This window comes from Chiloscyllium punctatum, chromosome 25 (assembly GCF_047496795.1).
Source record: "Chiloscyllium punctatum isolate Juve2018m chromosome 25, sChiPun1.3, whole genome shotgun sequence".
Taxonomy (NCBI): domain Eukaryota; kingdom Metazoa; phylum Chordata; class Chondrichthyes; order Orectolobiformes; family Hemiscylliidae; genus Chiloscyllium; species Chiloscyllium punctatum.
Window position 1 is genome coordinate 39,834,699 of NC_092763.1, and position 16,126 is coordinate 39,850,824.

Consider the following 16,126-nt stretch of genomic DNA (forward strand, 5'->3'; position numbering starts at 1 on the left):
AAATAAACTTGCTGAACTACAATTGGTGTTGTGGTTTTTAAACTTTGTCCACCCCATTCCAACACCGGCACCTCCAGACCTTGTTCTTGGTAACTATTCTTTATCTGACAAAAAGAAGCCTAACTGGGAGTAATTCTGCCAACTTCAAAAACATAAGCTTTCAGTGCATTACAGGCTTCTGGAGGAGAAAACAATTCAGATTGTGTAAAATTACATTTCAGAGCCCAGTAAAACATTGATGGTTTACACTTATAACAGCATCAATATTGCTTCTGGTTTACTTCTTTTCGGGGCTCCAGTTTAATCTACCTTCCAGATAAGTGTGTAGCACTTCACTCCACTCCACAAAGTGTACATAAGCGATCATTAATTGGTTATTCCAAAATTTATTTCTTTAAGGGTCATAGGAAAGGGCTGTTTTATTGAGGTGGATTTCTACATGTTATTCAATATCTCATGTTAGGATTTAAAGCATAGGCAGGCAATAGGTAAAGAGCAGCAGTTTTACCTAAACTGGATACTGTCGAATCAGCACAGAAAGAAACAATTTGGCCCACTGGCTGCATGCTGGCATGTTAATCCCACTTCACTGCCCTCTTCTTGAGGTTAAAAGACTTACAGGGCTCCATGTATCCAATTCCATTTTGAAAGTTACAATCGATTCTGACTTCATCATGTGCTTTAGTAGTGCATTCCAAATCCTAACAAATCACTGCAATAAAGGCATTTTTCTCTTATGATCTTCTTAATTGTTCTGTCACTCTGTTAAAAGAGCAGCTTCTGATTCTCAAAGTTCTGCCTGTGGGAACAGTCTCTCCCTATCTATTCTGTCTTGAGCACACAAGTTTGAAACCTCTGTCAAATCTTCACTCAATGCTTTATTCTCCAAGGATAACAATCACATCTTCTCCAATCCAAACTCATAACTGAAGTCCCTCATCCTTGGAACCATTCTCATTGATCTTTTCTATACTCTGTCTAAAGTCTTCACATCTTTTCTAAAATTGGGTGCCCAGATTGGATACAATATGCTAGCTGAGGCTGAATCGTGCTTTATAAAAGGCTCATCATAAAATGCCTGCTTTTGTCCTCTATGTTGCCATTTATAAATACCAGGATGCAATACATCTTTTTAATCACTTTCCCTGTCACCAATGATTTGTATACCTATAATGACTGGATGTCTCTATTTCTGCTGCTGCATTAGTGCCACATCTCTTCTACTAAAATGTAACAGTTAAAGCTTCTCGACAGAAAATTTCATCTATATTTGTTTTCTCATTCAATCTGTCTTCTTAGTGTCCATCACTATCCTATTAAATTTTGTGTAATATGCAGATTTTCAAACTGTGACTTTAATAATCAAGACTAGGTCATTGTTTATAACCAGGAAAAACAGTGATCCTGTGATTGACACCTGAGGAATCTCATTGTTTACATTTCTCTAATTTGGGGTAAAAAAACCCAAAATCACCATTACTCGCTAATACTTGTCACATAGCCAACTTTGTCTCCAACTCGTCACGTCCTTTATATTCCATTGACTTCAACTTTACTGGCAACTCTATTCTGTGGGACTTACATTTTTCAGAAGTCCATTTTCAGTCAAATCAATGGAATTATACCTCACCAACAAGTTTATTTCTCACTTGTGCAAATGAATTTTAACGGTATGACAACTATTCCGCTTTGAAAGCTGGACTGTAATGTTCCATTGACGGTTTTTCCTGTCAATCTTTAATTCCAAATTGCCTTGGTCAGATCTACTTTTAGGCACTGTAATTCACACTTGTGAAATAAGTATTTTAACTCTGGATTTCTCCTTGTCCTTGCTCATGCAAACCTACATCTCATAAACCTATGCACATTACACCCTAAATTATCCCTCAATGACACTATATACTTGTTACACTTCATTTGCCAGAACTAAATCCAACATAGCCACCTTGCCCCTCGGATCAGAAACAAAGTGATTTAGAAAATGTTCTTGAAAACAATTCTGTTCTCTGTTCTTTATATAATGACTATCATAATATAGACGATGAAAATATTAAATAATTCTCAAAGGTCTGTTTATAATATAAAATATTGTGGCATTTCAACTGACAAAGGTGATGGCATAGTGAAATTGTCACTGGACTAGTAATTCAGAGACCTAGGAATGCTGTAAGGATTCAACTTTCAATCCCATCATGGTAGGTGGTAGATTTTGAATGCAAAATAAATTTGTAACTAGAAGTGTCAATTGTGAAATCATCGTTGATTGTCATAAATACCAATTTGATGCTCTAATGTCCTTAAGGGAAGGAAATCTGCTGTTGGTCTGCTGGCCAGATATCTGCTGGTCTGGCCTACATGTTTGACTCAAGACCCACAAGCAATATAGTTGATCCCTAACTGCTCTCTGAAATTGTCAAAGAAGGCACTCAGTTGTGTCATACTTCTATAAAATGACATGGTCTGAAGAGGAGCAAGTGGAATTCAATCTGGATAGTGGTAAGAGGATGTGCCTGGGCAGGACAAACAAGGCAAGGTAACACAAGATGAACAGTAGGATCTTAGGAAGTAGCACAGATCAGATGGACCTTGGTATATCCACTGCTCCCTTAAGATAAGAGCAGGTGCATAAAGCAATTAAGATGATATGTGGGATATTTGCCTTTATTAACCGTGTATAGCATTTAAGAACTGGGAGATTATGCTGGAAGTATACAAACATTTGGTAGGCTGCAGTTAAAGCATTGTGGGCAGTTCTGAAATCAGTGTTATAGGAGGGATGTGATAGCGCTGAAGAGGGTGCAGAAACTTACCAAGACCTTGTCTGGGCTGGTGAGTTTTTGTCATGAAGACAGTTTGGACAGACAGGAGTTGCTTTCTTTTGAGCCGTGGACATTAAGGGGACATGATTGAGATGTATAAAATTATCAAGGCAAAGACAGGGAAGTCAAGAAGGAACATTTCCTTTTTGAGAGATCAATGATCTGGGGACAGACACTTAAAGTAAGGGATAGAAGGTTTGGAGATGGGAGAAAAAAAAACCTTTTGATCTGGAACTTTCTGCCTGTAAAGGTGGTAGAGACAGAACCTATAATAACATTGGAGAAATACCTAGATGTGCAGTTGTGATGCTCAGTCATCCAAGTGTTGAGAAACAGGATTAAAATAGTCAGGTGGTTATTTTTAACTGGCATGGATACGATGGGTTAAAGGGTATTCTTCTGTGCTGTATGTCTCCCCATCTCTCTTTCAAACAAGCAGTCTGTTTGACTGGCACCACATCTATAAACATTCACTCCCTGCACCACCAATGCACAATAGTAGCAGAGTGTATCATTTACAAGATGCATTGCAGAAATTCACTATGGTTCCTTAGACAGCAGCTTCCAAAACCATGAAAACTCCCATCTAAAAGAAAGTGAGAGGGCAGCAGATACATGTGACATGACCTCCAAATGGTTACTTATTCTGTCTGGAAATATATAAATGTTCCTTCAGTGTCACTGGGTCATAATCCTGGAACTCCATCCCTAATGGCATTGTCGGTGTACCTACACCAGTTGAAGTGCAATGGTCCAAGAAAGCAGCTCACCACCACTCACCCCAAGGACAAAAAGAATGAGGAATAAATTCCAGTTAAATAAATACAGCCATTAACACCAACAGCGCATGAATAAAAAAACCTGCTTTATTAATATAGCTTAATCCTCTCAGTCCATACACTCAAAATTCTTTGCTGTTCATATTGAGCTAAATGCGCTTTCGTTCGCAATAAGATGCATTAAATAGAAAATACTCAAATATAATATCAATCTGCCCCATCTACAGCTGATTCCACAGCACTAAAAAACAGAGATAGTCAGTCTGGGGACAATTCAAACAACGGAAATAGAAAATGGATTCTTTCTAAATAAAATAAACCTCAGACAGACATTGTCAAGTATTGTACAAGGTTTAGCATTTAAATAGATTCTGTTACAATGACATGCACTTTGTTCAAGTGTTTCATACAGCACTGTACATCCTGATATTAACATACCTCTCTGTGTCTGTCTCTGTCCCTGGATTTCTCACGGACCCAGTCTATTGTATTGAAATCTTCATATGTCCCTAAACCAGGAATTGGCTCATCTAGAAAATCCATTATCTTGCTTGAACCATTCATTCCTGTTCCGTTATAGTATGTATACCCTGTATAAGAGGAAAATAAATACATACCATTAACATTAGCAGATAAACTCAGGAGATTTTAAAAAAATACTTATTTTCAGTTTTTCACAGCCAGGCCACGCCAATGGGGTCATCCACTGATCTGGTGTGACTAGTTTAATTGTGCTGAGTCATCAATATACATTGATCTGCACTATTCACTATTACTGGTAAGATACAAGGCTGCAGAGGCAAGATAAAGAATAGACCTTGCAAATGCACAGTTCCACAGGCAGATGAAGTGTGGGCAAGACTAACTAATTTCCAGGTCTTGCTGGGTGGCTACAATAAATTTTGTAAATTACAGTTGGATGAAAACCATAAAAAACTATACAAAATTGGAATACCGACAATCTGATCAAAATGCCTACAGAAGTAAAAGCATTGTTGCAAGTTTAGGATTCTTTAATATTTTAAATGATAGGTGCCTTAAATCAGTTTCTGTTTTTTGCTCTTGCATGGGTGTAGTAGGGAGGGGAAGGTGGGAATGCACTTAGTGAAATAGTATTCCTACAAGGACCTATATTTTTCATGACTACAGGATTTCTGCCCCACCTAAATAACTGATATAACCATCATCTGACCTTAGACACCCATCATAGATCATTGATATTCTCCATTGTAAACTCCACATACATACGTAAGGATCATTCACTTTAGCCTCCTCTGTCTACTTCATTTTATGCCGACAAAACTTTATTGTGGAAGCAGAGGACATCAAACTATCCTGTGAATCCAGATGAAATATTCAATAAATACTTCCATCTGCCGCCACAAAAGAGGATTGTAGTATAACCAAGAGAAGAGATATTAGATATGATTAAAAATTTTGCAAAGAGAACACTAAATAAGTTGGTGTCACTCAATCTAGATGATATGTTTTTTAGGTTGCTGAAGGAAGGTAGAGTAGCAATAGAAAAAGCTTGGCTCCAAATACTTCAAAGCTACTTGAATATGCAACTGATGCTACACACATCTGAAAAACTGAGATGGTTAAACTTAGTAACTTAAGACCATTCTTAAACTGTGGTGTGACACAGTGGCTCAGTGGTTAGCACTGCTGCCTCACAGCAACCAGGGTCCCAGGTTCAATTCCAGCCTCGGGTGACTGTCTGTGTGGAGTTTGCACATTCTCTCAGTGCTCCGGTTTCCTCCCACAGTCCAAAGATGTGCAGGTAATGCTAAGTTACCCATTGTGTTAGGTGCATTAGTCAGAGGGAACTGGGTCTCGGCAGGTGACTCTTCAGAGGGTCGGTGTGGACTGGTAGGGAAGAAGGATCTGTCTCCACACTGTAGAGAATCTAATACCTAGACCATACAATAAGCATGCTTCGCCATTCAATATTATGGTTAATTTTCTAATAAGATCATCGCTGATTTGGCACTTAAAACTCAAAAGAGCAATGATTTTGTTAAATTCTATCTAATACCTGCTCCATTATACCATTTCAGAATACCTGTACATACAAGACAATTCAAGTGCATTTTTCACGGGACCCAAGAGCAGTTTAGACTTAAATTGTGGGCTAGCACTTATCCTTGAAAAGAATAATTTGAGTCTAAACTGATTCTTGAAAAGAATTTTATTCTTGAAAAAAAACTTGAAAAGAATAAGTGAGATAAAGTAAATGATGTTTTAACAACACTAAAACCGAAATAGAAGTGCAGGAACAAAGAGCTCCATAAGTTTAAGGAAGAAGATTGAGTAATAGTTGGAGGTTTTGAGATGAGTTGGGGTAGTAGGACAGTTCACTTGGAACTGGCAGAAACATAGACAATTTCACAATAACAATGACAGTGACCATAGTGATACAGTGTTGATGACAGTGATAGATAAGGCAATTTGCACCAGTGAGATAGAATGAAGTTAGAAGTGAAACTGCACTGCCAGATATGGGTTAAGCTCGAGGAATAATGTTAGCACTACTCAATTCAGTTTCCAACGCAAATGAAAAATAACTGTGACATAATAGGTTCTTAGATGGAATCAGAAGGCACACCTCCTTTGAGCAATTTAATATACAATTCATCACTTTATACGCAACTTTAACCTTCACTCAAGACATTTCAGCATATTCTCTAACAGACTGGAATTACTGAATCATTTTCTTCTGGTTCACGCCAAGTTTCAGCTTGCTAATTTCTCTAAACTAATCTAATCATTCTTTACCATAGGTTACAAATTTCTACACAGAACCACAAACATCACTTGTAGAAGAACCAGTATTATACAGAATTTAGGATGTTTGTGTGAATTTCAAGTTCATACTGAAGGATACAAAATGCTTTGTAAAGAAGTATTAGGAGCATGCTACAGTGATCACAAACCAGGCAACTATGAGTACAAACATCATTTTTGAAAATACTTCGACAATCTGTGAGTTCCTCTGTAAGAAGCTGAACTTCATTACAGAAGTTCTGACTTGCTAAGCTTCGTATGTACTAATTTTTGGTTCTCTAGTCAAAAAGCTATAAAATTTATCATTGACTACAGATTCTCAGGAAGGCACTTTAGCTGAAAACAATGTAGATCAGAATTATTGCAGCTTCAATTTGGGTTTTCTTTAAGCAAGGCTTGCTAGTAGAAGAATGGGGGTGCTAGTAATGTAGCTTAAGATATTTCTTGCAAACATTCAACATGAAGTATTACATAGAAGAGCTGTTAAAATACTTGATTGTACACATACACATGGAAGTAAGGGGAAATATGTTGGTGGAGGCAGAATGCAGTAAAAACAAATTCCACTTCACAGAACATTGGCTTATGGTTAAATAGTGGGGTGTAATATAAAATTATAAATTTATGTTAAATAGAACATTCAGCAGCAGCTATTTACAATATACTGTAAGGGTCATCTAAAACATTTCCCAAACTCAGCAGATCAAGTACACACCCAACCAGTCTCCATATTCTAAAAAGGAAACTTCAAAGTTCTTTTGATCTTAATGGAATACCAGGAAGGCGGATACAAATACGTCCAACACCACATTATTATTCAGGAAGGCACATCGACCTAACAAAGAAAGAGAGGTAAGTCTCTACTTTCCTCAAACCCACTAGGCATTCTAAATCAGAATAGTTTTACGTTTATCTAGTTACCTATAAGAAATAGAAGCAGCAGTAGGCCAATCAGCCCCTCAAACCTGCCATTCAATAAGATCATAGCTGATCTGCTTCAGACCTCAACTCCTCTTTTGTGCCAGTTCAGCACAGCTATTGCTCCTAAATATTTCAAAAATGTGTCTATTTAAACACTTTCAGTTATCCAATCTCCACAACTCTGAAAATTAGACAACACATTCTCTGAGAGAAGAAATTCTTTTGCAGCTTAGTTTTAAGCCAGTGTCCCCTTATTCTATAACTATGTCTCCTAGTTAGACATTGCTCCACTTCTCAACATAAGATAATACCATAATACCATAAGACATAGGAACAGAAGCAGGCCATTCAGCCCATCGAGTCTGCTCCACCATTAAATGAGATCTAATAATCCTCAACTCCATTTTCTTGCTTTCTTCCTCATAACTTGTTATTCCCTTACTGAATAAAAACTGGCTATATCAGCCTTGAATATACTTAACGACCCAGTCTCTACAGTTCTCTGGCTATAAAAAAAAGTCATTGATTCAATACCCACCAAGAGAAGAAATTCCTCATCTGTTTCTGAAAAAAAAAGTTGATCCCTTATTCTGAGATTACAACCTCTGGTCTTTGACTCTTTGACAAGTGGAATCATTTCTCCATTTATCCTGTCAAATCCCCTAAGAATTATACTAGATTAGATATTAGATTACTTATTGTGTGGAAACAGGCCCTTCGGCCCAACAAGTCCACACCGACCCGCCGAAGCGCAACCCACCCATACCCCTTCACCTAACACTATGGGCAATTTAGCATGGCCAATTCACCTGACCTGCACAACTTTGGACTGTGGGAGGAAACCAGAGCACCCGTGCATTTCAATAAAGTCATCTCTCATTCTTCTAAACTCCAAGGAGTACAGGACCTACTTACTCAACATCTAGTCATAAAATAGTCTCTCCATTCCAGAGATCAGCCGAGTGAACTTTCTCTGGACTGCCAGTATTTCTAATGTTAGTATTTCTTTCATTAGTTAAGGGAATCAAAACTGTTGGTAAAATTAAACAACAGCTCAAATTCTAACAAGGGTTGCATATTTGCATACTTCATTCAATTTAAGAGAAAACATTCCAGCGACCATCCTGCTGAACTTGGATGCTAGCTTTTTGTGATTAATGCATGAGGGCTGTCCCAAGCCCCACTGTGCAGAATCACTCTTTATGGTAACTTTTGTGGTTTATGCCAACTTAAAATTATATTCAGCTAGTTTATTGTTGATGCCAAAATGAATAACCTCACATTTTTTCAGATTGTATCCCACCTGTCAGGTTTTTGACCATTTGCTTTATCTGGTCTACATTACTACATGGACTCTCTGTATTATCCTCACCACCTACCTACCTGCCTATTTTTGTGATATGGAGATGTCGGTGTTGGACTGGGATGTACAAAGTTAAAAATCACACAATACCAGATTATAGTCCAACAAGTTTATTTGGAAGCACTAGCTTTTGGAGTGCTGCTCCTTCATCAGGTGGTTGTGGAGAATATGATTGTAAGACACAGAATTTATAGCAAAGGTTTACAGTGTAATGTAACTGAAATTATATATTGAAAAAGATCTGGATTGTTTGTTAAGTTTCTCATCTTTTAGATTGACCATGTAGGTTTCCGTTCTTTCATATGTAAATAGCTAAACTTTTTTAAAAAGTTACATTCTCAAGTGAACTTTAATAATTGGTATCATGTCAGCACAGATAATGTATTGAAGGTGCCAGCTTCCCTGTGTGAGGCTGTCTGTGCCAGAATGGTCAGACTGATTCTAATCTAAAAAACGGACTTACAGAACCTTACATGGATCCATGCAGTTTTTGAGCAAAGTAAAATGTAATTCTGCAAGTACAAAGTTTTGTGTGTGTGTGTGTGTGTGTGTGTGTGTGTGTGTGTGTGTGTGTGTGTGTGTGTGTGTGTGTGTGTGTGTGTGTGTGTGTGTGTGTGCGCGCGCGCGCGCTTGAAGCGGGGGGTGGTGGAGAAGAGGAAGTTATGGATATCTCTGAGAGGGTGTATGTATGTATTTAACTGTGAGTGTAAAGGGGTTCAAGTCTGTGAGAGGGAGTATGTGGGAGTGTGAGTGTGTATGAGAGAGGGTCTCACAGAGTGTGTGCGTGTGTCTGTCCGTGCGCGCATGTCTCTGTGTGTGCGTGTTTGTGCAAGTGTGTGCGCGCTTGTGCGTGTGTGTAGCGCAATGAGGTCACCTGTAGTCTGACATGAACCCAAGGTTGATGCCATCCCCATGGATACTGAACTTGGCTATCAGCCTCTGCTCGGCCACTTTTTGTTGTTCCCTGTCCCAAAGTCCTCCTTGGAGGGCAGTCACCCGAAGATCTGAAGCTGAATGTCCCGGACTGCTTAAGTGTTCTTCGACTGGGAGGGAACACTCCTGTCTGTTGATTTGACACTGCGGTGTCCATTCATCCATTGCTGTAACCTCTGTTTGGTCTTGCCAATGTATCATGCCTCAGGGCATCCTTGCCTGCAGCGTATGAGATAGACAACGTTAGCTGAGTCACATAAGTACCTGCCATGTACATGGTGGGATGTGTCCCCCACACGTAACGGTGGTATCAGTGTTGACATTCTGACACGTCTTGCAGCGTCTACCGTGACAAGGTTTATGGTATTGTCCTGAAAGCTGGGCAGTTTGCTACAAACACTGATCTATTTGAGGTTTGATGGCTGTTTAAAGGCAAAAAGTGGAGGTGTGGGGAAGGTCTTGGCAAGGTGCTCATCCTCATTGATAATGTGTTGCAGGCTGCGAAGAACACGGCGTAGTTTTTCGGCTCCTGGGAAGTACTTCCTCAGGAAACAGACACGAGCTGCAACTGAGAGGGTAGCCTTCGTTGTCCAGTACTTCTGAGCATTGTGGCACAGACAGCCTCACACAGGGAAGCTAACACCTTCAATACATTATTTGGGCCAACATGACTCCAATTATTAAAGTTCACTCGAGAATGTAACTTTTTTTAAAAAGTTTGCAATTTACATATGAAAGAACTGAAACCATCATGGTCATTCTAAAAGATGAGAGACTTAACAAACAATCCAGGTCTTTTTCAAAATATAATTTCAGTTATATCACACTGTAAACTTTTGCTATAAATTCTGTGTCTTAGAATCTTATTCTCCACAATCACCTGATGAAGGAGCAGCGCTCTGAAAGTTAGCGCTTCCAAATAAACCTGTTGGACTATAACCTGGTGTTGCGTGATTTTTAACCTATTTTTGTGGCATTCATAAAAAAATAGTGAACATTCAGAGCTCAGATGCAGAAGTAACTGGGTGCACTAGTGCATGAATCGTACAAGTTTAGATGCAACAAGTAGTTAAAAAAAACTAAATAGAATGTTCTGTTCTGAAGAAGAGTCATGCTGGACTTAAAATGCTGCCAGTCACGTTCAGTTCTCCGGTATTCAGCATTTGTTTCAGATTTCCAGCATGCATAACATTTTTCTTTTACGAAATATCATGTTAATAATGAAGAAGGGAAATAAAGACAAAAGTAGGCAATGCAAGCTATTTGAGAGATCAAATCTACCATACTGTAAAGTATCAATCTTCTCAAATAAAATACAAATGTTTTGGAAAGGGTCGAGAGAAGGAATAGCAAAATATTATCTAGAACGATCAGGTTGTCTTGTGAAGAAAAGTTAGACAGAGTAGATTTGTATCCATTGGAGTTTAGAAGAGCAAGAACCAACTTGATTGAAATATACATGACTCTAAGGGGTATTTATAGCATGGAAGCTGAAAGGTTGATTCCTTTTGTGGACAACCTGAAAGGAGGGATCACTGAAATAAAGGGCAACCAGTAAAGATGGATGAGAAGACATTTTCTGAGAGTGTGACTATTTGATACACACTTCCTCAGAAGGAAGCAGAGACTTTGAATATTTTTAAGGTCAAACTAATGTAATGATCCAAAGGATGGCATTACTGGATAAGGCAGATGCAAGAATGAAACCTGGCTTGATATTTTTATTTCTTTAGTTAACTAACATGGTGGCTCATGACAAACAAGTACACAAGGCTGCAGATATTCTAAACAACCAAGTACAATGTTATTACACAAAAGAAAACAAACAAACAAGGCTCATTAGAATTACAAAGATTGCTTTAGCACAAATGTCAAATTGAAGTTCTACCTGTTTCACAAATATCTGTCATGGAGACTCAAGTCCAAGGAAATTATATCCCTTTCTCAATTTTTCAATTTCTTAAATAACAGACTCCTGTTTCTTTCCCATTCCAGGTCTGCTAACATTCACTTTTCTCAAATCTGAGAGCCTAAATATTCTCATTTCAAATGACTTGCAGATTTCTATTCAAACTTGATGACTTAGAAGTTTTATAAACTAGACATCAACCCTGTCAAGCCCACTCAGAATTTTGTATGATCTTATATAAGATCACTCCTCAATCTTCTAAGACCTAACTGGTTTAACCTTTGTTGACAAAGTCAAGCTTTTCATTCTAGGAATCAGCCTAGGAAATCTCTTTTGACCTGCCTCCCTTCACAAAGATACAGGAGTCAAAACCGTATACAATATTCCAGATGCAGTCACATCGATACCTTGTAGAGTATTAACAATATTTTCTGTTTAAAAAATTCCAACCCCCGGCAATAAAACCCAAAATTCTATTTTCTTTTGCCTTAATTACTTGCTGCATCTACATGCCAATTTTTGTGTTTCATGAACAAGAACACCCAGATTCCTTAAATGTGCACTTTCCATTTCAATAAAGTTTTCCTTTTGATTCTTTCTAAAGTTACAGATTTCTTATTACCTCATCACAACATGATCTCCTTATCTTCTTCTCATTAGCAAATTCAGATACGTTATTCTCTGCTCCTTCTTCTTGGCAATCCTACAGACAGTAAATAATTGAGGTCTGGGACCAATCCTGCTTGTACTCCTCTGGTCACATCTGTCTAACTTGAAAAAGACTCATTAATCCGAACTGTCTTCTGTATGTTAACCAATCCCCATCCATTCCCTCCAATAACAGGAGATTCTATCTTGTGCAACAACCTTTGGTGTGGCAAGTTATTAAAAGTCTTTTGGAAATCCAAATACAGTAAATATACTGTTTCCACTTTACCAATTCTGCTTGTTTTATTCTCAAAGAACTCTAGCAAATTTGTAAAACATGATTTTTCTTTCACAGTACCATGTTGATCAATTTGATTGTGTTATGCTTTTCTCAACGTCCTACAATTTTTTCTTTAATAATTGACTTTGATAGCATTTTCCTAATGACAGTCTATGGTATCCTGTTTTCTGTCTCCATGAACTGCAGTTAGCCCCTTCAATCTCTGCACTTAGCATACAACCCATTTAAGTGATTCTTTAACCATGTGCAATTTGTTGCTAATATTTGCCATAATGGTTTCTGGAAACTGACCAGAATACTGAAAGTACTGTAAGTGATAATATAAATCCCACAAGTATTGTACATTATATTTAGTGGTTAATTATTTATCTGAAAGGATTTGCTTTATAAGCTCAGTAGTTGTTAGCTACAACAATAAACCCAAAGGCTAAGTGCACAGTGACTGCTTATGTTCTGTTCCAAGTGTTCCATTACTGGAAATGATATATGGACAGTTATTAACTGAATTTGAGATGCATAAACAGTTCTACACCAGTTTATGAGTAAGTAAACAGGAAGATGGCAATCAACATCAGGGTTTTTTATATTTGTTGACAGGATGTGGGTATCACGAGCTAGGCTGGCACTTATTACCCATCCCTTGTTGCGAAGAGAGCAGGTAAGAGCCACATGTAGGCAGGACCAGGTTAAGAAAGCAGATTTCCTTCCCTAAAGATTGTTAGTGAACCAGATTTTACTTATAAACAACAGCTTTTTTATTCCAGATTTTTAACTGAATTCTAATTTCACCATCTACAATGATAGGATTCAAACAAGAGCATAATATGGCGCTCTGGATTGCTAATCCACTGACATTGCCCAACGCCAACTAGACTTAGAAATTCAATTGAAAACATAACCAACATCTGTTATCACAGAAAGCTGACTTCTATATTTACAATAACGATCAATGAAAATAATAATGATAATTACCACATAATGTTGACATTGTAAATGGCATTATACTTTCTGTTTTGAGAACTTTTACATTGTAAACACATCAACATTAAAATAAATATGAAGCCAAAATAAACGAGCAACTATTTTTGTGACAAAGTAACTTGAAAATGCAGCATGATTGATAAAGGCAAATACACTTCATAGCCACAGACCTCAGAGACATCTTCACAAGCTGAAGCTGAGGACCTAAGGTTCTGTAGCTTACAGCCTTCAAAAACACAACATATTGAATGCATTACAAAAGCTAAATTTGAAGCTTTCATATGGCACATAGGCATGGATTTAATCCAGATTTCAAAACAGTGAGGTCGCCAAACTCCAGTGACTAGAATGTATCTTGTTGTTTTAAAGTAAGCATTATCTAAACATTGTGCAATTCAAAAATAAGACCATTAGAAAAATATGTTTCAATTGTGGAAACTGTAATTTTTGCAGCAACAAAACTGATATTGTGAAACACTACAAGACATAGAAAAGGTGTTAAAATGTTTTGCTGGTCTCACAGTCTTCTTCAGCATGTATGCATACACAGGAAACCCACCATGGACTGCCAAGCATATGAAATAGATATGTGTTCAGTATGTGTTGTGCATTTCAAACATGCAAAGACAGTGGAATTGGGATAGCACTAAGAGTGGGAATTCAAAAACAAATCAAGCTGCACCCTTCTTGTCTTATGAGTTCAGAAAAAGTATTATGATGCCCTTAAAATGTTCTTTTCTCAGTCTGCAATTTTCAGTTAAATAGAATCTTGGACAGTTACATGCAATGAAAGTAGTTAATTCTGTTACTATAAATTAGTGAGTTCAAATGTGCAATCAAATGTAGCTCATTTGCTGTTTGTGACTAATGGGTCAAGATAGAGGTTTAAAAAGATTGGTTACGGTGGTCTCACACAAAATAGCAAGTTTTTTTTTGTGACACGAGTTGTTTTTATAGGACATAATGCTCACCCCAAACCAAAATACAGAAAGTCAATGCAGAAATCTTCCACTGACTTGTGACTCTTAAGCATGGCACTAAGATTTGAAGGTGACAGGTTTCCAATAGTTAGAACATGACAATATAGTTCAATACAATGTAAACCTCCCCTACAAACTTTGGCTAACGATTGGTTAAAAAAAAAGAACTTGCATTAACGTAGCACTTGTCACAAGTCAAAACATTCTTTAGTCAATTAAATACTTTTGAAATGCCCTCAATATAACAAAGCAAGTAAAAGAAAAAGTGTGATTGTTTCCTCTGAACACATAGATGTGAGATTAATTGTACCATTCAGATCAGGTAGCTCAGCACAGACTTGCAATCAAATTGTAAATCTTTTACTTTGTACTCCATGAAGAACTTTCAGATCAGTCAGGAGTTCCAGACTATGTTTTACAAAATGAAACCATACAGTGATCTGTTTGAGCCATTCTCCTGTTCTTTCATATGCTCAGTGTGTCAAAGAGGCTCGTCAGTACTAACATACTGCAACATAAAGTAGTGGGCTGTACGTGAGATTGTACAGCATGCTGAATGTGTGGAGAAGTGCCAAAAGTAGCTGGTTGCTACGCAAGATGCGTGTGCAAGTAAAAAAGGTAATCATTTTTGGCAATGGTCATGGATCTCAAAAATACACTGCCCAGGACCTGCAATAGATCAATTATTTGAGCAGCGAGGAGAGAAGATAGGGGAATGCGATATATAATAAGTATTTTATCCCTGAAAATAAAAATGTATTAAATGTAAAAACAAAAAAAGGTACAATTCTTAAAATAGTGAAATGGTACTAAAGAATAATTTTTTTTACAAACTGTAATGCAAAAGTAAAACTTGTCCAATGTTAGTACTACATGCAAAAAGAAAAAGTACAGCAAAATAAATGTCTTTTTCATTTCTAAAAAATTCACAGCAGAATTTTCCCCATTTTGTGATTAAGAATGGAGCCAGAAAGTCTGCCTAATCAGGCCTACTATTTGGGAGTTTCAGCAGCCAAAGATTGTGTACTTCACGGGGGTCACGGAGATGGGACTACAGACAAATGGAGAACACCCCTCAAATTGGAAGGCAGGTCGCCTGGTTCTAGCTACATTTCTTGCCTGCCAAGAACACAATAATGGAGGTGGTGGCAATTGAGGCATTCAGCAATTAATAATCGACCACTTAAGAATCTTAAATTGTGGTAAAGCAGCAAAGTTGACTATGGACATACTTGCCCAGAATTTAACTGAGGAAGTAGCAAGTTTCTCTCTGGGCCAACTCACCAGTTATGTTCCCTCCAGCAAGGGAAATCTGCTATAAGTTTTAAAATTTACAATGTGATAGATGCAGTGCAATTAACAAACATTTACAACTCACTTGGAAATGAAGTGTCTCAAAGTACATGGCGAGGCTGATCAATAATACATTTGACATATTCTGAGATAAATACTTCTGCTTCACTTGCACACTATTTTAATGATCCTTCTGTATTACAGGATACCAAGTATTATATAGTCTCATTCAGAGTACAGAGTTAATAAATTTATATTAAAAGAAACAAATCAAAATGCTCACCTTGAGCCAATGGTCAGTGTACCAGATTAAATTAGTAAACATTTGCCCGTCCTAAAAAAACACTATTGTTCACAAACAAAGCAGATTCAGTAGGAGGGTTCAAAAAATTGCTCTGATGCATCTGAATCC

At 37.5% G+C, this 16,126-nt stretch overlaps 1 protein-coding gene across 5 annotated transcripts in view; it reads right to left on the reverse strand.

Moving 5' to 3' along the window:
• clcn5b (chloride channel, voltage-sensitive 5b) overlaps positions 1-16,126 on the reverse strand; it is a 151,371-nt gene that overhangs the window by 70,330 nt on the left and 64,915 nt on the right. For all 5 annotated transcript variants that reach the window (XM_072595097.1, XM_072595092.1, XM_072595093.1 and 2 more), the window contains one exon: positions 4,037-4,188. In XM_072595097.1, coding sequence (XP_072451198.1) covers positions 4,037-4,188 — 152 coding nt within the window. The remainder of the gene's footprint in view (positions 1-4,036; positions 4,189-16,126) is intronic.